The following is a 19,804-nucleotide window of genomic DNA, read 5'->3' as shown; positions in this document are numbered from 1 at the left end:
TCCCCGGCAGCTGGTCTCGCGCGGCCGGGGCGGGGCCTGGGGCCGGGCCGGCAACATGGCGGAGGCGGAAGGGGAGAGCCTGGAGTCGTGGCTCAGTGAGTACCCGCGGAGCCCCCGCCTCAGTGCCGCTCCCTCAGCCCCAGGGTCCCCGCTCCCCTCAGCCCCGGCTCCCCCTCAGCCCCGGCTCCCCCCTCAGCCCCGGCTCCTCCACCCGGGCCCTTCCCATCGCCGTCCCATCTCCGCCCCATCGCGCCCCCCTCAGCCCTCGGCCCTTTCCCATCGCCTCAGCGAGCCGGGAGCCCCCTCGCAGCCCGTGGCCGTGCGGAGGAGGCCGAGGGTGGTCAGAGCACCCAGGGGCCGGTCCCGCGGAGCGGAGACCTCCGCCAGCTCGGGAGGGAAGCGGCTGAGGCCTCGCCTCTTGCCGGGGTCGCGGCCCCGGATCGCCCGCTCTGGTGTGCTGCGGCCTCGGTGCCACAGAGGCGCGGGGCTGCAGGTTGTAGCTGTGGTTTGGGCCCGTTAATCGGGGTGCTGCTTGGGAGGCGTGAGCAATGGGCAGGTTTGGAGCTCACCTTGCTCTGCTGCGGGGTAGTTTGACCGTGAGGGTTCATATGTGTGTTCTCCCCTCTGCTGGGGTTTGGATAGGGAAGCGCACAGCGTTAGTGCTGTTGTGAGGCTGAGAGCATTAGGGATTTACCTAGTGAATTGTATTTCTGTGTTACACAACCATGATTGTCAAGCAGATGGATTGTGCTTGGTGCCTAGCTGCAGTTTCAGGGTAGGAGTTCTGGGTGTCTGTTCCATATACATTGGTGTATTTAAAAACCCTTTGTCAAGATAAGGTTTATTTCATTACATCAGGCACAGGTTAAACCCCAAAGCACAGCCTGTTCATCCCCAGCCCTTGCTGAGTATCTCCTCATTGAGTGTCTGACAGCCGGGTGGCTTTGGGGCTATTGGCAGAACCAATACAGAACCCGGTGCTGCAGGATCCCAGCACGGTGCAGGCAGATCCGGAGGTGATTCTTGAATGAATCAGTCATAACAGTGATTGTTTTCCCTGTATTCCATGCACAGGGGCTGCTGCTGCTGCCCCTGGGAGGCTGTCCTGGGCATCAGCAGCTCATTGTATGGAATGTCTTACTGTAATAGCTGGTTGCAGCAGGGAGTGGAGTTCTGAAGTAGCTGGGGAGCAGGCAAGCAGCAGATGGTCATTAAATATCATAGAGTATAAAGCCTCTTACCCTTTCGGAGTTCTCTTCCCATAAACAAGGTTAATTCTTGTTCTTTCTTGGTATTTTTATATAAAACTCCAGCACATACCCAGTATCCTCATCTGTTACAGGAGTTACTGGCAAAATGACGTTTTCAGCTCTTATTTCTCATTTTAGATCAATGCCTTCTGGCCCCTCACCATTTTTGCTCCTCCTCTGAACTCCCACAGTTTGTCAATATCTCTTATTGTAGCCAGTGAGACACATGAAGAAACACCCACATCCCATCCTTTGAATCTTCCTCTGAGGAGCACTGACTCACCCAGTTCAGTCTGTGTGTGAAAATATCCCTAGTAGGAATGCTATTTTAGGTTGTGTAGCCTGGAAAGCTTCCTCTCTGTTTGTTTTGTGGGCTTGTTTTTCAACTGTGGATGTTAAGAGAGAGCTTCTCCCTCCTTGGCCGAGCAGTAGGATGTTCTGCACAGGAGAACACATGCTGATGGGTAGCGTTACAAAAGCCTTACTCACTGTAAGTAGTGCAGTGAGTCTGCCTGCAGAGGTGTACACGTTTTTCAAGGCTTGAGGGTTGCACTCTCATTTCAGAGGATGCTTTTATGCCAGGTCACTGCCACAGTGATTTGTGCTGGTGTGATTCTGTTGCTCCTCCCATCATAGAGGAGCACAGAGCATTTAGTGTCTGTGAATTACTGGAGTCATGCAGCCCGGTGCAGAGGCTGTGCAGCTTCCACCAGGCCTCCTGAGGGCTTTATTCTTGTAACCATCACAAAGCTGGGCTGTGTCCACTGCTAACCTTGAGGGTGAGCACCTGCTGTGCCCTTCCTAAAGGGAGGGGCTGGAATTGCTCTGGAATTCCAACTTCCCAGGCACAGAAGGTGGAAAATTTTCTTCTGCCAATGATTTTTCCTCTGTACCTTCCACGCTGCCCTGTCTGTCATCAGGTGGAGTCATAGACCCATGAAGTAACATCATCCTTGTGTCCTAATGCTGCAGCAAGATCTGCACTTGAGCCAGTGATGATCTAGCATCTTCATGTTTCCTGCCTCATCTCAGGCAGCTGGGATGAAAGAAGGTGATTCTTGCTGTTCTCTCCCTGCCAGCAGCCCCTGTTTGTACTGCTGCACTGAGCTGAAATAGAGGAGGTTAGGAAATAATGGCAGTTGTACAAACACAGCTGGATCCTTTGACTTTAGCACTGCCTTTACTGCATCCAGAAGGAAACTGTGTCTCACTCATGTCAGGCTTAGGCAGTGCCTCTCTATATGGTAGATGAAGGTGGATAAAGTATTGTGGCTGTCTTCAGTTCTTTTTCCCTTGTATTGTCATGGGTCAGCATTCTCCTTCTGGGGACACAAACAAAATCAGGCTGTTAAACTTGACATGCTTGGGCTAGGGATTCCCAATTCATGTACTAGGTCTGACCTGGGGGAAACCCTTTTTTGGAATGGTTTTTGTCTCATTTCAGAAGTAAACCTGGGAAAATACGAGCATTCGTTACCAGTCAGTTAATGGTCTGTGCTTCTCTGCCTTCCAACAGTTGATTCTCTGTACAGAAAAGAAGCACCTTTGTTTCCTATCTAATGATGCATCTGAATGTTGCCTCACTGTGTTCCAGGGTCTATCAGAGCAGCTGAGGCCTTGAATGGCTCTGGTGCTTAGGTCAGGTATGAAGCAACTTTATGTGTCCAAGGATTTGATATTCCAGAGTGCGAAACTCTCCTTCCTGGAGTGAATCCTTTCATGTAAGTGTTGAAGCATCTTTATAAAGCACTGCAGAGGAGCTCCCTGCCCACATCTTAAGTGTTCTGCATCAAAATAGAAGACTTTTAAGTTATGCCTTGATAGACATAGTTCAGCTTCATGCAGGGATGTCCTGCAAAGGGCAATTTAGCTCACTTGGGGTGCTGTGGTTGTGTGACTGCACTCAGATGGTAATAAGGATCTGTACACACCATTGTGTTGTATCATGCAAACCCATCAATCTCCAGAGCCAGGGCAGGATTCCTGATCAAGCCTATTAACTCTTAAGATCTAGGAGTTCATGCTGAGATTTTATGAGTATTAGAAATAGGGAGTTGCTTCATGTGGAACATAGTTTCCCTTCAGTAACTTCCTTCTGAGACTTTACTATCTCTATGCAAGAGCTTCAGGTACAAGAACTTAGATGAGTCTAAACTCAGTTTGACAGTGTGAACTAACCCAGTGTCATTCAAACCTTTGGAGATGTTTGGAACAGCTTTAAAATTAATGCTTGGAACATGGCACCATTGGTTACGTTTTCCTGTTTGTACTGCAGCTTTTTCCTACTTTCAGGTTGTGCAACCAACAAGAAGTTCATGTGCTTGAGTGTCCTTATTTGTTTGTGCTCTTCTTGCAGTTATTAAATCCGTTCCATTAACTCCAGCCAAGAGCTGTGCTTTTTCATCTTCAGAGCAGCAAAGGTGCTTTGGAGCACTGAGCTGTGCATGATGCCTTTTGACGTGCATGAAAAGACTTCACATTGTTCTAGGCCCATGGTTTCCTGATGCTTCCAGGGCGCTTGTGTGTGGTAACCAGGTTGAAGTGTCCCATATGTTTTGAACAGTTGCTTGGCTCTGCAGCAGCTGTGCTTTGAATTGAGCTTCTCTTGAATCTCTTGAGTTCAAAAAATAGCTTTGTAGCTTCACTTGTACGACAGGATGGGATCTTCCAGCTTGTCCTCTCTGCCTGCTGCCTTCTGCTTCTTCAGGGTCCCATGTAAGTCAACAGCAGGCATAGGGATTCACCTCTGTGGAGTGTTCTCAGGATGAAAACCATGGAATAAGTTACAGAATGGCTTTACAACTATTCTTCTTTGAGGAAGAAGAAAATACAAGCAAACCTTGTAGGATTGCCGCAGTAGGAGGACTGAGATGCACTGTGAAAGTGGGGTTATTCTGTTTGGCAGCTGGTTTTATCTACCTTTGGAAAGGTAAAAGGATGTGTTTTAATGATGATAAACAGTGACACTTTGTAATGTAGCACGTGTGGAATTCGTTATGCTTCCCTTTATGATGAAAGTAGAGGGATGTGTTCCCTGCCCTTCATCCTCTGCTCTATACTGTCTAGCTAAGCAATACTTTCTTTTCTACATCTCTTCTCAATGTAATGAAATTTTTATGGAGACTCCTGAAATGCCAGCTCTGAGGTGTATAGCATTGTTTCGTCCCTTACAGGAGAGAAAAATCATCATGTCTGCTCATCTTAACTGGAAAATTAGGTTAAAGCAGGGATTTAGTCTGTAAATCCAGTGCTCCACCAGGGTGAAGTAGAATACGTGGATAAGATGCATTCATAACAAAAAAGCTGCTGATAGCATCACTATTCTGCAATCAGCACAGTAAGTGAGGTCCTGGTACCCAGGGGAGGATCCTTCAGGAGCCTGAAATAGCCCAGTCAGTAAAGCATCGATCTCTCAGTCTGAGCATGCAGGGTTTGAATTGCTGATCAGGCCCACGCTGGAGTGTTCATTACTTGCAAGCACAACTCAATGTATAATCATGAATTTCACTTCATAATTCCCAGAAGGAATGCTAAGGCATCTAATAAATCAACTGGCACTCTTAAAACAATACTTAATGCTAAATGCCTGTATTAAGCATCTGATGTTCCAGCTCTTCCACTAAACTTCTAGGGAATACACTAATAATTTCCTATGTAGAGAGTGTGAGGGTTTAGTTTTTAAGAAGTTTAATGTTAGAGCCAAACAGAAAGAGCATTCAGGCAGAGGGAAGCTCTGTGAGCTCACGTGTTTTATCTTGTGCTCTCATTTAGAGTATGGAAATAACATGTTTATAAGTACCTGAGATTTGGCACCAGGCTTTCTGGGAAGCAGTGATTCCTGCTGGATATTTGGATATTTCAGCTTGAACACACCCTTTTCTCTGGACAGACAGACCCTGTGTGAACTTCTTCCTCCTTTATCGTTGGCAAAAGATGTCAAATGTTTTTGTATAGGAAGTGCATGACCTTTTCTACTGTTTCTTTTGCTTGCTTGGTAATATATTCTCTTTCCCTTGCAAAGATAAAGCCACTAACCCATCTAACAGGCAAGAAGACTGGGAATACATCATCGGATTCTGTGACCAGATCAACAAAGAACTTGAAGGGTGGGTGTCCCAAAGTGCTTTAGGCTTCATAAATTAATATTCACAGCTTTAAGTATATCACTTGATCATCAGACTTTCATGTTGTCTTTTATATATGCTGATATCACAAGGAAGATGTGGCTATAGAAGAAACAAGGTGCTATGAAGTGTGGTTTCTCTTCTGGGATGCCTGGCTTATACACAGGCTTAATTCTGCAGCTGCAGATTCTCATCTGGCCAAAGTTCCTCTGGTTGCCAGTGAAGTGAGGTTATAACTGTTATTAGTGCCTGATGGGCCTCACACCCTTAAAAACATTACTAGGCTTAACTGAGGAAACCTCCTGGGCCACAGCATTCCTGGGAGTTAAGGGAGAAGAGTTTTCTTTTGGAAAAATAAAACTAATGCACAAGAAATGAAGGGATTTCCTGGGCTGGGAACTGCACTGGGAGTTGTTTGGCCCCTCCCAAGGAGGAATCTGGAATTGCTGGCTCAGACTAACAAGCCCTTGCTTCCTTTCCTATGTGCAAGCACCCAGCCTTACAAAGATGCCTCCTGTTAGCCTTTGTACACTGGGGGAAAGATAAAAGGTACTAATTGTCTTTAGTTATGTGAAAGACAGCTCATTTAAACAGCAAAATTTGTGGAAGTCTGAAACATCCTTCCCTGTGTTTACCTGCTCTGTTTGTAACAGGGATCTGCTTTGTTTCAGGCCACAGATAGCTGTGAGACTCCTGGCTCATAAAATCCAGTCGCCGCAGGAATGGGAGGCAGTCCAAGCTTTGACAGTAGGTAGTCCTTACCTCTCCTCTTCAATCCACTTATAAATCAGTTCATGTCATCTGTGCAGGGTATAAGGGGTGCATACTGTGTCAGTGGGGTCAGTTCTGGGGCTGAAAGCCCTGGTTCCCTTTTGCTGGGAGTGGGAGCCCAGGGACCTCACTGAAGTGTCCACGTTGCTCATTGCAATGGAGCAGTCAGAAACAACTCTGGTTTAGTTTTAGCTGCTTCTCTTTGTTGTCTTTGGCAAGATTTGTGTTCATTGTTAGGAGATCTAATGGTGAGATAACTTGAACATGTATATACATAGCTGAGGGTGGGAGACCTGCCTGCCTTGATGTGTCACCTCTAAAGATCTGAGGTTCGTGTACTGCAAAGCAGGAATACATGTCTCACTGACACGGGTCTTTGAGTTCCTCTATAAGCACAACACAGCTACACAGTTACTGTAGGGTTCTATGTTCGTTTCAGCCCTGTTTTTCTTCCTTGAATGCAGGTGCTAGAAGCTTGTATGAAGAACTGTGGGCGAAGATTTCATAATGAAGTAGGGAAGTTTCGCTTCTTAAACGAGTTGATAAAAGTCGTGTCTCCAAAGGTTAGTCCCTGAGCTATATGGCTGCATTTGCTTCTTGTTTAGCCTTTTGCAGGCAGCATCCAAAATGTTTGCAGTGCTCTGGCTGGCTCATTGCATTTATTAGCCTATACTCTAGAGCATTTAGCTAAGGTTTTTTGGTTGGTTTATGCTTACTATTCTTCTCAGTAAGTTGTACTTACTTACCATCAATCTCTGTTTTTAAAAACCAAACCAAACCCCAGCATCAGTGGAAGAGATGTGTGATGCAGAGGTTAAACCAAAACACTTGGCAACACACCATAGAGTTCTAGTCCTCACTCTGCTGCTGACTTGCTGTGTGAAGAGGGCCTGGCTAAGGCCCTCAACATTCATGTGGTGACAAGTAGACAGGGGCACCCCATGGCATGATTGATACAGCCAAGTATTCCCAGATTCTTTGGGGATGAGGAAGGGGATGGATATCTATATTGCTGTAATTTTTTAACAGCAAAATCCTAAAAGCCACAGAACAGCTGCTTTTTCCTTTGCTAAAGGTAATCACAAAACTTCTCTTCACCGTTACTTCAAATATATTAGAGGAGCAATTCCTCCTCTTAATAAGATGTATCTTAGATAATCATGGCACTTGGGTTACACACCTTTTAATGTACATCACTCAACTTCCCTTCTGTGGGTTTGGGCTTTATTTCTAAAAACAAAGAAATAAAGAACATGGAGAATTTACATCTTATTTATACGTTTAGTACCTGGGAGACCGAGTCTCAGAGAAGGTGAAGACCAAAGTCATTGAGTTGCTGTACAGCTGGACAGTGGCACTGCCAGAAGAATCCAAAATCAAGGATGCCTACTACATGCTGAAGCGACAAGGTAGGAGGTCGGCTGCTAGTTCATGCATCCCCTCCAGCCTGGCCTTTAAGGAGGAGTGTCACATATGACATGGTCTAGGGTGAGGTATCCCTGCCCATGGCAGGAGGGTTGGAACTGGATGATCTTAATGTCCTTTCCAACCCAAACCATTCTGTGGTTCTATATAGTTCTTTTAACTAGATCACTTTACAATTGTACCTTTAATTCAGCTGGTAACACATTTCTGGTGTAGGCACAGTGAAAAAGCTCAGCTGAGAAGATGCAGCTTCAACACAAGAAAAATTGATTCCAGGAAAGCTCTTGAGGCTGAACATGAATCTGAGGATGTGACAATAGAGCAAACAGGGACTTCGCTCTTCCCCCAGCCATGGTTACGAGTCTGCTCATCACCCCATTTTGCACTGCTGCTCTCCTGCTCAGCTTGTGCAAACAGATGTCGTGCCCTTGAGTCTGTACAAAGCTGGATTGTCTGGAACTGGACTTAGTGCTTCAATAGCTAAAGAAAAAGGAGGAAAGACAAACAGTGGAGAGCTATTGAGTATACTGAGCTATTAGAGAAGCAATATGGACATGGCAACACATTTGTGGGGATTTGGCCTTTCTTTCTCAAAGAAAACTGTGTTTTTCCAGCTAGGCATGCTCAGTGATATTGATCCTGTATTGCTCACTGGGGCAGTGGACAGATTGACTGTGTATGGCTTTGATAGCAGCCTGCGAGTAACTGGGCGCAGTGCCTGGGGTGACTGCGTGTGCAACCCACATAGATTCCCTTTCTCCTTTCAGGGATTGTTATGTTTGATCCTGTAATTCCTGCAGACCGAACCCTGATTCCTTCTCCACCGCCTCGTCCCAAAAACCCTGTGTTTGATGATGAAGAGAAATCTAAGGTACAGTGAAGCCGTAGTTCGTAATCAGTAATGAAAAGTGGTTAGTCAGTGCGCATTTAGAATAAGGAAGGATACTGAATTCAGCTTTTGGTTTTGGGGTGCTGGTGTGGACTTGCACAGAACTCATTGCTTTGTCCACCTGCCTAACCTGAAGTTCATGTGAAAGCCTTGTCTGTGTCAGCATTATGAGGTTATTCCTGGTTAAAGCACCATCCTCCTGTAGTAGTAAAGGCAGAGAGCAATCAACACTTAGGACCAAAAATGAAATATGGGAGGAATAATGGTCTTGTGTCTGAAGTCTCAGATTTCACAGCAAATGCCCTGTGTAGAAGCAAGAATACAGCAACTCACATAAAATAATAAAGCATAAACGACTCCTCCTGAAGTCACTGTAACTACAGCAGTGTAAGCTGTGTGATAGCCAGCTGTATCACTTTTCCTCTGAATTGTTCTCTTAGATTCCTTTCTCTGCTTCCCTTTGTCAAAGGGTCTGTATTTGTTTCCTCAATATCCTCTTCTTCGTCTAACAGCTTCTAGCCAAGCTCCTGAAAAGCAAAAACCCAGATGATTTACAAGAGGCCAACAAACTTATCAAATCCATGGTAAAAGAGGTAAGAAATTCCTGGAGGATCGGTCCCAGTTAGCAATCTGCTTTCCAGGTTTCCAGCAATTTGACTTCCAATTGGTGGAGAGCTTTAGGATCATGTGAATAGTAGAACCTGCCTTCCTCAGGCTCCAGGAGCATTGTGTTAGTACATCCCATAGTTAAGCTGTGGGGACTGGGTGATCCTGACCACCAATGGCATCCAGCCTTTTATTCTTCTTAAAACCTCTGACAGTGCTAACTTGCTTCTAGTCCCTGGGGTACCAGAATAAAGGGCTCTGTGTGATATGGAAGCATTGTGATTTTGACTCTAGCTCACAACTGGGAGTTAGTGTCTCTGGTGGAGGATGGGGAAGAAGGGGCAAGGGTTGAATATCCCTTGTTGCAATTACAGTCTCATCACTCGAGATGGTATTTCATGGCAGGCTTTGGTGGCACGTTGCAGTACCACTCCTGGCTACTGAGGATTGAGTCATTTGGAGTGCATCTTCTCACAAGCAGGCTTCATGGAAACACCTTCCTGTTTGTAGAGCTCTGATGCACCCAGCCCAGACAGTCATTAGAAACTGGAGGCCAGGAAATGACTCACTGGGATTCTGGCAAAAAAGAGGATAGCTTCTAGACTGAAGAGGATGTGTAGGTTATTGAAGTGTTTCCATTCAAGCTCCTCTTGGTCCCAGGTCAGACTCTCCTGCATTTGTAGCAGGAATCTCAGATCCATAGGTGAACATTTTTGACCATAGAGTTCTTGTTGCTCCTAATAAATGTTTTGCTTCAAACTCATCTTTTCCATAAAATGACATCAAGTGACCAAAAAAAATCAATCTTCTGGAAAGGTCAGAAAGGAATTTTTCTATTTTTAGTGGTAGAATTATACATCCAAGTCTGTTTAGTGAAATTGTTTGAAAAAAGTAATAAAATAAGGAAAGCTTCATGTGAATGGAGAGGCGGTTGGTTTGTTTCTAGGTTAAATAGATGTTATTTGACACAGGTTATACCTGCTGTTGTAATACCATGGACCTCTGCAGGGAAACTCACTTTATGCTTGTGTTTTACTCCCTGAAGGATGAGGCTCGGATTCAGAAGGTCACAAAGCGCATGCACACGCTGGAGGAAGTGAATAACAACGTGAAGCTGCTGAATGAGATGCTGGTTCATTACAGCAAAGAGGAATCATCGGAGGCTGATAGGGAGCTCATGAAGGTGGGTCTGAGCTGCTCCTGGAGTCAGCCCTTTCTTCTGACAGACTTGTGTTTTGCAAAGAATTGCAAAGAGTGCAGTAAACCAGAGAGCAATGGTGAGAAACAAGAGCAGGAAATAGCAGGAAAGGAAAGAACTGTTTTTAAAGCCTTTCACCAAAGGACTCTGTGGGTAATAGTTTGGGCTTGCACATGCTTGAAGTAAGGTACAGCTGTGCTCCAAAGATGCAACATAGCAGAATCAAGAAGCTGCAGTTTGTAATTCCTGCTGCTGGTAGGCCACAGTGATTGCAGCTCAGATCTGTCCCTTACAGCACTGGGGATGGATAAACTAAAAGCAGAAAATACATCCTCCCCTTCAAAGGAGGAATTTTAGCTCGTGTTTAGATTGTTGGGAGACCATCAGAAAGGTAAAAATGAAACCAGCTGCCAAGGATGGTTGGATAGGCCCAGGGCCTTGAAGAGTTGTGCTCTTAAAAGTTAAAATAACTCATTTTAGCAGGCTTCTGAAACAGGGTAAGGAGCTTAAGAGACTGGTTTGTTTCTGTGAAACATTTAATTCTTCCTCCCTTTCTTCTGTGCAGTTGCAGACTTAGTAGTGGTTACAGCACAATTGAAGCATAATAGTTGAAGTACAATTCTGCTCTTCCTGTGGCTGTTAGGGACTAACTGTAATGCATGGCGTGAACATCTCTTTGGGACTAGAGCTGGTTGTAAGTGCTGATGTGCAGGAGGGCAGGGTGATGTTGTGTTGAAATGCAGGCTGTGTTTAGATTCCTAGGCTAAGGTAATGCTTCACAGCTCTGTTAATAGGGCAGGGACAGGGATCTTGGTTGTCCAGCCACACTGGCACAGGGGGATTGGTTCCTCTGTTCTGGGCTTTCCAGTGTGCCTGGGGGGTCATTCTGTGCTGCCTGGTATTGCTGCTGATGGCTGATGAAACCCTTTGTTCTGTTCTCTCCTCCTAGGAGCTCTGTGAAAGGTGTGAAACCAAAAGAAGGACATTATTCAAGCTGGCCAGTGAGACAGAGGATAATGACAGCAGTTTGGGTGAGCTGAGTGCCACTTCTCCTTTGCTAATTGCTTTTGTGACCTGTGACTGCAAGGGTTCAAATGATGGAAAGACACCTCCTCACTGTGATGCCCTTTGCTTTGAACAAGCAGATAAAAGCCTCTTTATCCTTATCATTTCAATTCAGGCAAGGACTTGACAGTAGAGTTGATGGTCAGGGGAGGCTGGGGGTGCTAATGAGGGAGAGCTGTTGCTTTGGAAGGGGAAGGGAGTTGCTGTGGGGGACAAAGGTTTGGACTCAATTTTATATTGTTACTGTAATGTATGCACCTGGGAAGGTCAGGGTATTGTGTGGAGAAGCAAGGCAAAGGCAGAGAGTAATGGAGCTCCTTGCCAGATAATCATGGGTTATTGCTGGTTATTCAGCTGGTGCTCTCAGTGGGAGCAACCTGACTGAGGTCCTGGAGGTTGTTTCTCTCTCACATGTAGGGGATATTCTGCAGGCCAGTGACAATCTGTCCCGTGTGATCAATTCCTATAAGAAGATCATAGAGGGCCAAGTGCTCAATGGTGAAGTGGATCTGCCTGGGATGTCTGTAGTAGAAGGTGAGTTCCAGGGAAGCCAGTCTTGAATCCTGAATCCTAAGGCTTTTGGACAGGGTTTCCTATTGTGCTAAAGTAGAAAACTGCTGCTTCTTGTGGCCAGCAGTTTGTTCAATCAGAGAGGGACGGGACCACTCCTAAGCAGTGGGTAAACAGTTCCGGACACGAGTGACAGTGCTGCAGCTTTGCATTTTCCATTGCTCATTCCATATTATTGAAACCTTTGATAACATCAGCAGCAAATCTGCATCTGAATGGTTTGTGTGGCTGGAAGTTTCCATTCATTTTCCTCTCCACATTTGTCCTTAATGGTGACATGCAAGGTGAAGATGATTTTATCAAAGGACAAGAGTCGGAGGGTGGGAGCCAGGCCACAGGTGCTGTTCTTGGCTTTGCCAGCAATTCCATTTGTGAATTTAGGCCAGTTGCCCATTGACACTTCAGCTTCACCACTGAAAGCTCTGCGTGTGTGCAGCAGAATTACCTTTGGGGAGTCAGTTAAACTGGATGGAGAGCAGCAGAGGAATGCACGATGCTGCCTGGCAGCATCTCATGGAGACAAGACTCTCCTCAGTAGAAAGATCCAAAAGAGTGTGAGTTTTCCTCAGCTCTTGGTAGCCTTGTTGTAATTCTTTAGGATCTCCCAAAGCCTCATCTGAGCTCAAAAGGCTTTGAGACTATTACAAATTATACTACAAGAAGCACCGAGGTTGGAGCAGGTGCTGATTTTCATATAGAAGCTTCCAAGTATCTTGGTTGATTTAAGTAGCTTTTGGACAGCAAATGGTGAGGTAGAAAGCCAATGGGCTTTCTGTGTTACAAAAAGATAAAATGAGGCTCTGTGTTATCTAAACCATCTCTCTGATCATTGTACATTTCTTCTGTACATTTCTTCAATGTACATTTCTTCTGTACATTGGCTTTGCTCTGAGCCTTTTGCCTTCTCTCCTAGTAGTGCTCTTCTTCTGTCCGCTGCAGGGAGTAACTCCACCAGTAACCTCAACACCCTCATTGACCTGGCTGGACTGGACGTCAGCAGCACCCCACCACCTCCACTGCCACCCAGCACCCTGACACCAGCCCCCCCAGCCGAAATCCCCATCCTCCCACCTCCTCCCCAGGCATCTGCACCCCTGAGGAGCAGCTCCTCTGGCCAAGTGGAAGCTGCACCCGCTCAGCAGAGCAGCAACTCCCTGTCCTTGCTGGATGAAGAGCTGCTGTGCTTAGGTAAGACAACTGAGGGGCCCACAAAAGGGCTACTCACTGTGCCTGACAAAGACTGCTTTCTTCCCTCTGTATGAGTGAGGGCTGGCTGTATGCGGTGTGCCAAAAAGGAGCATGAGATGCCTTTGGTTTCTAGAGATGTCCAGGGGACATTCCCTTGCATTATCCCTGATATAAGACCTGGTCACTGAGTCAGGATTAAAAACTCTGATCTTCCCAGACTTGGCTGCATGTGAAGCAACTTGAGTGTAATTGCAGTTGGTCCCTGTAGATGCCTGGACATGCAGTTTGGTACAGGTTTCACCCCTGTCCCAAAGAGTGCTAAAAAACAAGGTGCCTTAGAGGGTTGTGTGTAGGAGCCTGCAGAACGCCTACCTGTGGAGCCCAGATGGGAACAGCAGAAGACACTGCAAACCAGGAAGGGTTAGAAGAGCACAGGGGGTGGCTGTCAGCTGCTGGTGCTGTCAGTCTCTTCCTCATCATAGACTTGCAGCCCATTTCAGCCTTCTTTCAGGTTCTTGGGCTGTGGCAGAGCTGAATCAAGTGGTTTGATGGTACTGAAACAGTTACCAAGGGGTGACACCTCACTCCTGTCCTCCTCCTCCAGTCACCTACTTACTGTTTTCCTTTCAGGCCTGAATGACCCTGCCCCTGCAGCAGCAAAGGAGACCTCAGAAAACAACCAGTGGAGCATGTTTGAGGTATGAAGGAGAGATTGTCATTGTGGGAGACCTCAGAACTCACTGTGTCACCTTGAGAAGCATCAGGACAAGCACACAGGCAGAGGGGCAGCTATTCCTGAGGGGAAGTCTGGCTTAGCCCTAAAATCTGGGATAGCTGTGTGTTAAACAGAGTAGACATCCCTGAACCTGGCTTTCTCAGTTCCCCATCTGTCCCCCATGATGTTAGCACTTCCTTTGCTTAAATTACAGATCAGATGTAGCCCTGACATAGGCCACAGACTTTGCTGCTTGCCACCCAGCACCTGTGTTTGCGGTAAATCTATCTCCCTCTGTAAGACCTCCACAACAGGGGGTAGCAGCGAGTTAGAGCATCTCCTTGTCCTCTCTTTCAGAATGACCAGCTGGACCTGGATTTCTTTAACCCGAAGATGGTGACTGTTGCTTGCAACCCCGCAGGGAACCCTCTTCTCCATCATGCATCCCAGACCTCGTGTGGAACGTCAGTGACGCTGCCTTCTGCTTTCACAGCTTCTCAAACTGCTCCCAGCATCGCAGCACCAAACTCGGCACCGTTTGTATTCCCTGCTGGACCAGCTGCCCCTGTGGGGCCTCCTAAGACTATTCCAGCTGCTCCTGCGTACTTCAACTCGTCTGTGGGGAGCAATATGTCACATAAGATGGATGCATTGGGACAACTCCTTGAAGAAGCCAAAGGGTAACCGAAATTCCTGGACTTTGCTTTGTCTCTGCACTTGGGAAGCCAAACTTGCTGCAGGTTCAGAGGCAGACTCTAAACTCTCTGTTTGGGTAGAAATGTGTGATTGGGATTTGTCTCCTCAGAGGGTTTCAGTTTACAAACTGATAGGAGAGTCCCACCTCTGGGAGGGAAGGGCAGGCACCACTAGGGAGAGCACAGCAACCCTGCTCTGACCTGAAACAAATGAGTGTGGTGTGAGGTACAGAGGCTTTGCCCCTTTTATCCTTGCCAGCCTTTGCTATGGTGGGACTCTGCTTCCTTCTTGACTTACACAAGTGATGCTTGACCCTACCACCCTGGCTCCCTTGTAGCTCTCCTCCTTACATGGGATTGGACTGAGTGACAGACTCCAGTCTGGCTCCAGGCCACTGCTGTGTCCTCGAGATCCGTTGTTACCTCTGAGTTGGTGGTGAAATTCCTGCTTCACTTCCAGCTCCGTTTCCCATGTTTTCCTGTCTCTCTTGCAGGACTGCCACCCAAGGCATGGTGACACCCTCGGCGTTCCCTGGGGCTGCTTTGCCAACCACTGTCACCTCTGCCCCATTGATAGCGCCTGCAGGGCCTCCAGCCACTGCCCCTGTGGCCCCTCCAGTTCCCTTCCCAAGCAGCTGCCCTGCTGGCTCAGGAAGCCCTCTCTTCCAGCCAGCATCATTCCAGCAGCAAGGCAGTCCCATGAAAGCACCTGAGATTTCCTTGGCCAATGTCCACGTTCCCTTGGAATCCATCAAACCCAGTGAGTATTTGGGGATTTTCACCTTTCTGTGAACGTTCCTGAAAAGCAAAGTTTCTTCCCAAAGCTCATGAAGCAGAGAAAGGCTGAGGTGTCCCAGCTGAACAGTCAGAGTGCCTAATGCTGCTACAGGTCACGTTCCGCACCATAACCCTGTATTCCTGTCCCCTTCCCTCCCCTCTCTGTGCAGGCAGTGCCCTCCCAGTGACAGCCTATGACAAGAACGGCTTCCGGATCCTCTTGCACTTTGCCCGGGAATGCCCGCCGGGAAGGTCGGATGTGCTGGTGGTGGTGGTCTCCATGCTGAACACAGCACCGCTCCCTGTGAAGAACATCGTGCTCCAGGCTGCTGTGCCAAAGGTAGGGATGGGGTCAGACCCACAACAATGTGAAACTGCTTTTGGGAGGCCTGGATGTGAACTTGGGAACTGGGGCAGCCTGGTTCTGCCTTTCTGTGCTCTGCCTCTTCCCAGAACATGTAGGTGGTTGTCATAGGCAGAAAACACTGAGTAGGATAAGTCAAGCACTGCAGGTAGTGTTCTATTTTAGTTGCTCTCTAGGATCAATCCAGCTGTGTGTTCATGAAGGTGGCTCAGACAGACAGTTACATGGATAGAGCCACCCTTCAGGTCTTCAGGATCAGTTTTTCAGACATCCTAAATCTGCAGTGTGTTCCATTCTGGTCTTACGCACCTGGATAATTTGGGATGGGCAGCTTTGTGTTTTGGAAACTGGCTCAATCTGAGCTGTGGTCTGCTGCTGTCAGGAAGGTGCTCACATTCAAACCTGTGGCAAAGAGCACGCAGATGAAGGTGCTATTGGTGTTCACCTGACCAATGCTTTTACTCTGGGCTGACTTCTCAGTACCTGTTCCAGTCATGCAGGTACATGTTCCTGTCTTGTAAGGCTGGCTCTTGTTTCCTCATCCTCACAAGTGGATTGATGCTCTTCAGTCTGGATGTGTGCTGTTACCTCCCCAGCCCGTGCAAGCATCTCTCATGGTCTCCAGGGCAGGAGATAATCCCTGAGGTTCCTCTTTCTTTTTCACTTGCAGTCCATGAAAGTGAAGCTCCAGCCACCCTCTGGCACGGAGCTGTCTCCGTTCAATCCCATCCAGCCGCCTGCTGCCATCACCCAAGTCATGCTCCTGGCAAACCCTGCCAAGGTGAGTGGGGTTTATCCTGTCGGGTTTGGTGTGAGCTGCATTCTGGGGATGGGGTTGGACTGAACATCTGGGCAGATGCAGCTGTTTGTAACCTGCCCTCCAGAGGTGGTTATTGCATCAGGCTGGTGTCTGAATTCAGGGCTCTTCCCCAGCACACTGTGTCACTGAGGAGAGCAACAACAAATACCTGCACATTTCTCTCAGCAAAAGGGTTACAGGCATACAAGGCTCAGCTTTAAGGGGTGGCAGTTGGACTTGTACAAGGACTTTGACTCTCTTGTGCACTGGAAGTATCTGGCTTTGGTGGTGCTGGTGCTGTAGATGTACTTTTGCTGTGTTGAGGCTGTAGCCTGATGGACCTGAACCAACAGACAGATGTCAGATCACGTCTGTTCCCTTGTTGTGTGGGGATGTCCCTGTGAGCAGTGAAACAACGTGGTCAGCACTTCCTTTCCTGCTGATGGGGCTGGGGAGCACCAGAGCAGCTGCTTGTCCTTGCTGTGGTGACTCATTTAAGTAGCCCACTCCCTGAAGCTCAGAGCTGTGTGCAGGTTAGCACAGATGTACTCGTCTACATGGTGCTACTTGAGAACTAAAGCAAAAGGGTCCTTAAAGAACCACCTGAAAGCTTTGAGGATAAATGTCAGAGGGGTTTGGTGGGAGGATGAGCAACACTGTGGGGTGCATGGTGATCCCCTCACTGAAGGACTGGCTCCATCTCCTGCTTGCTGTCTCAGAGGTTTGCAGAGCAGGAATTACTTTATCTTCCTGCACACAATGAGGAATTTAATCTGGAAGGTGTTGAACGATTCCAGCAGCATTCCTCAGGCTCAGTGGTGCTGGCCACATGTGTGCAAACAGGGCATGATAAGCAATAAAGCTTTTGTGGCATAAAAACTGTAAGGGTGAAGAGCTGAACTTCATGGGCTTCAGCAAGGCCCTCCTCCCCCTGCTGTGTGCTGCAGAGGTCTGATGCTCTCCATAGAGCTATGAGCGTGGTTTTGTTCAGGAGCTGTTCTCATGTTGCTCTTGGGTTTTGTCTCACCTGCAGGAGAAAGTGAGGCTCAGATACAGACTGACCTTCACGCTGGGAGAGCAGCCCAGCACAGAGGTGGGCGAAGTGGATCAGTTTCCCCCCGTAGAACAGTGGGGGAATCTATGACCTTGGGCCACTGGCAGAGACTGTGACAGGACCAGGAGAGGCTCCCGCAGGACTGGAATGGCTGTGGTGTGGCGAGGGACACACGTGCTACCCACTGGTGATGCTCAGCTTTGTTTACATGCCCTGACCACTCTGCTTGTAGCTTTAGTCCAGAATGGTTTGACCCACATTGGAGGGGTCCTGGAACATTTATGCCAAGCATGGACTGAGGTGGCAGCCAGTACCAGGCCATGCTGGCTGCTTTCATCTTGACCTCGGGGTGAGTCTGGTTCTATCTTCCACTCCATTGAACTTGAAGCTGTTGTATGCTGAGGGCAGAGCTGTCAGCAGAGCGGGGTTTAGTTGGCTCGTTCCTGTCCTGCTGTCCAGGGATACCACAGGCTGGTGGGGTGATGATGCCGTGAGCTTCCTCAGTGCAGAGCCCTTACACACGCCCTCCCTCGGACTCTCACCTCCTCAGTGCCACATGGACCTGCTGAGCCTGTGGAGCAATAACGCTGGATCCGTGAGGGAATGCTGATGTTTTTACACTGGAATGGCACTTAAATCCCTTCCTCCCCCTCTGCTGCTTCACTCCCAACAGCCAACATAAGCAGCCCCTTGCTCTGTGCTGTGTGCTGCTGCTGTCTTTAGTTGGTCTGTATTTGACTTGCTGCCTCCCTTCTGTATCCTCTCGAGGCAGCTGAGGTTTGGATGCAGGTGGTTACATTGGTTCATGCCTTCATCGCATTCCCTAACGTGGGAAAAGCGGAACTGTGTAGCGAGGAGGTAAACAGGGCTGGGATGGAGGGCTCAGTGTTGGTGGAGGACAGCACCTGGCGTGCAGGAATGTCTTTACAATCACTAATCAGGTGCAGCGACTGAATCCAGGGATCAGGAGATGCCTCTCGTGTCCCCTCATGCAGGCAGTATCATTATTGTAGTTGAATACTGTGTTTTATTGAGCTGCGTACAATGACATACAAGATGTAAATAATAGAGCTATAGGATATCTAAATAGGAACAAGCAGGCAGTGAATGGAAGGAAGCTCCTCTGGGCTGGGACGGTGCATGTGTGGGGTTTGATGCCCCGTTAATGTATTAAGTGGCCAAGTGCAATTGTCCCTGCAAGGGGAAGCAGTTTTGCTGGATGTTGGTGCTGTGTGCTACCAGGGGGCAGAATCACAGAGTCACAGAATGGTTTGGGTTGGAAGGGACCTTAAAGCTCATCCAGTTCCAATCCCCTGCTATGGGCAGGGACACCAGCCACTAGAGCAGGTAGAAAAGCCAACCCCTTCCACTACAGAAGCAAGATTTAAGTCACAAAGATGTGATTCCAGCAGTCCCTTCCTCTTCCGTGTCCAGTCTCCAGCAGTGCCCCAGTGAGCTTTGAGACTGGTTTTTAATGGGTTTTTTAATGTGCATTGATCACAGCACAGGTAGGGCAGGGCCTTGCACTCTGCTCAGTGCCACCAGGCAGCAGCTCTTACCAGAGCAGGGTGGGAGCTGTCAGCTGAAGCATGGAAGAAACCCCTGCCTGAGACAGAACTGGAGGAGAAGGTGCTGCTGTAAACCCCATGGCTGCCCACGCAGCTCAGTTGCGTGCAGCTGTGTTTCCTTCACTGTGCTGTAAAATCACTGGAGGGGAGAAACTCGGTGGGTTTGAAGGTCTGAGGGCCCTGGTCAGGGCTGCAGAAACCCCTGAAGGATGGATCACAGCTCAGCTAGGGAACTTGCTGTAAATGCCTGGGCTGAAGCTCGGGTTGTTGGCTGCCTAAAGAGCAGTTTTAACCCGATGGACTAGGCTAGGGGACAAGGAGAGAATTCTCTGTGCCTCAGCCAGCACTTTAGACACAGCAGGCACAGGATGGTGCTTAGGAGGTGGCAGCGTGTCCTGAGGCAGTTTTCAGTGCTGGGGACACAGTATGAGTCTCGCTGTGACTCTGGGGAGCTCAGAGGAGCACGGGTGCTCTGCGTCAGCGCTGCCTGCGCTGTGCAGCCGGACAGAGAGGCTTCCAGAGTCCTGCTCTGTGGAAACGTGTGGTTATAAGCTTTGGAAAAGAAACCTCTGAATGTTCCTTGTCTGTAGGGTGAGGTTCCTGCTCACCCCCGCAGCTGTAACTGTACATACATCTCCAATGCATTCGATCTGCTGCATGTGAAATAAACTGATTTCCCTACTTTGCTCTGTGAGTCACCCTTACTAGTGAGCGCTGCTGCGGTCGGTGCTGCTTGCAGGGAGCCT

At 48.1% G+C, this 19,804-nt stretch overlaps 1 protein-coding gene across 4 annotated transcripts; it reads left to right on the top strand.

Annotated features, from left to right (window-relative positions):
• The first annotated feature begins 23 nt into the window (after positions 1-23).
• On the top strand, positions 24-19,752 carry GGA3 (golgi associated, gamma adaptin ear containing, ARF binding protein 3). 4 transcript variants are annotated; one of them, XM_005144239.3, is made up of 17 exons: positions 24-95; positions 5,272-5,356; positions 6,046-6,121; positions 6,610-6,708; positions 7,431-7,554; positions 8,338-8,441; positions 8,972-9,052; positions 10,111-10,248; positions 11,213-11,294; positions 11,746-11,862; positions 12,838-13,086; positions 13,717-13,784; positions 14,159-14,481; positions 14,991-15,256; positions 15,444-15,613; positions 16,308-16,418; positions 17,470-19,752. In XM_005144239.3, the coding sequence occupies exons 1-17, from the start codon at positions 56-58 to the stop codon at positions 17,578-17,580; spliced, it is 2,244 nt and encodes a 747-aa protein (XP_005144296.2). In that variant the 5' UTR covers positions 24-55; the 3' UTR covers positions 17,581-19,752. The 4 variants fall into 4 exon arrangements, with proteins under 4 accessions (XP_005144296.2, XP_030900688.2, XP_030900689.2 ...); XM_031044829.2 differs by having other exon boundaries at positions 73-95; positions 5,297-5,356; XM_031044828.2 differs by lacking the exon at positions 5,272-5,356 and having other exon boundaries at positions 56-95.
• The last annotated feature ends 52 nt before the right edge of the window (positions 19,753-19,804 follow it).

This window comes from Melopsittacus undulatus, chromosome 11 (assembly GCF_012275295.1).
Source record: "Melopsittacus undulatus isolate bMelUnd1 chromosome 11, bMelUnd1.mat.Z, whole genome shotgun sequence".
NCBI lineage: Eukaryota > Metazoa > Chordata > Aves > Psittaciformes > Psittaculidae > Melopsittacus > Melopsittacus undulatus.
The sequence above is the reverse complement of the archived record's forward strand: the minus strand, read 5'-3'. Positions and strand labels throughout refer to the sequence as shown.

Coding starts and splice junctions, on each gene's coding strand:
- GGA3 (XM_005144239.3), top strand. CDS start 56: ATGGCGGAGGCGGAAGGGGAGAGCCTGGAGTCGTGGCTCA. Junction 6,122..6,609: donor AGGCAGTCCAAGCTTTGACA/GTAGGTAGTCCT, acceptor CCTTGAATGCAG/GTGCTAGAAGCTTGTATGAA. Junction 15,614..16,307: donor TCCAGGCTGCTGTGCCAAAG/GTAGGGATGGGG, acceptor TTTCACTTGCAG/TCCATGAAAGTGAAGCTCCA.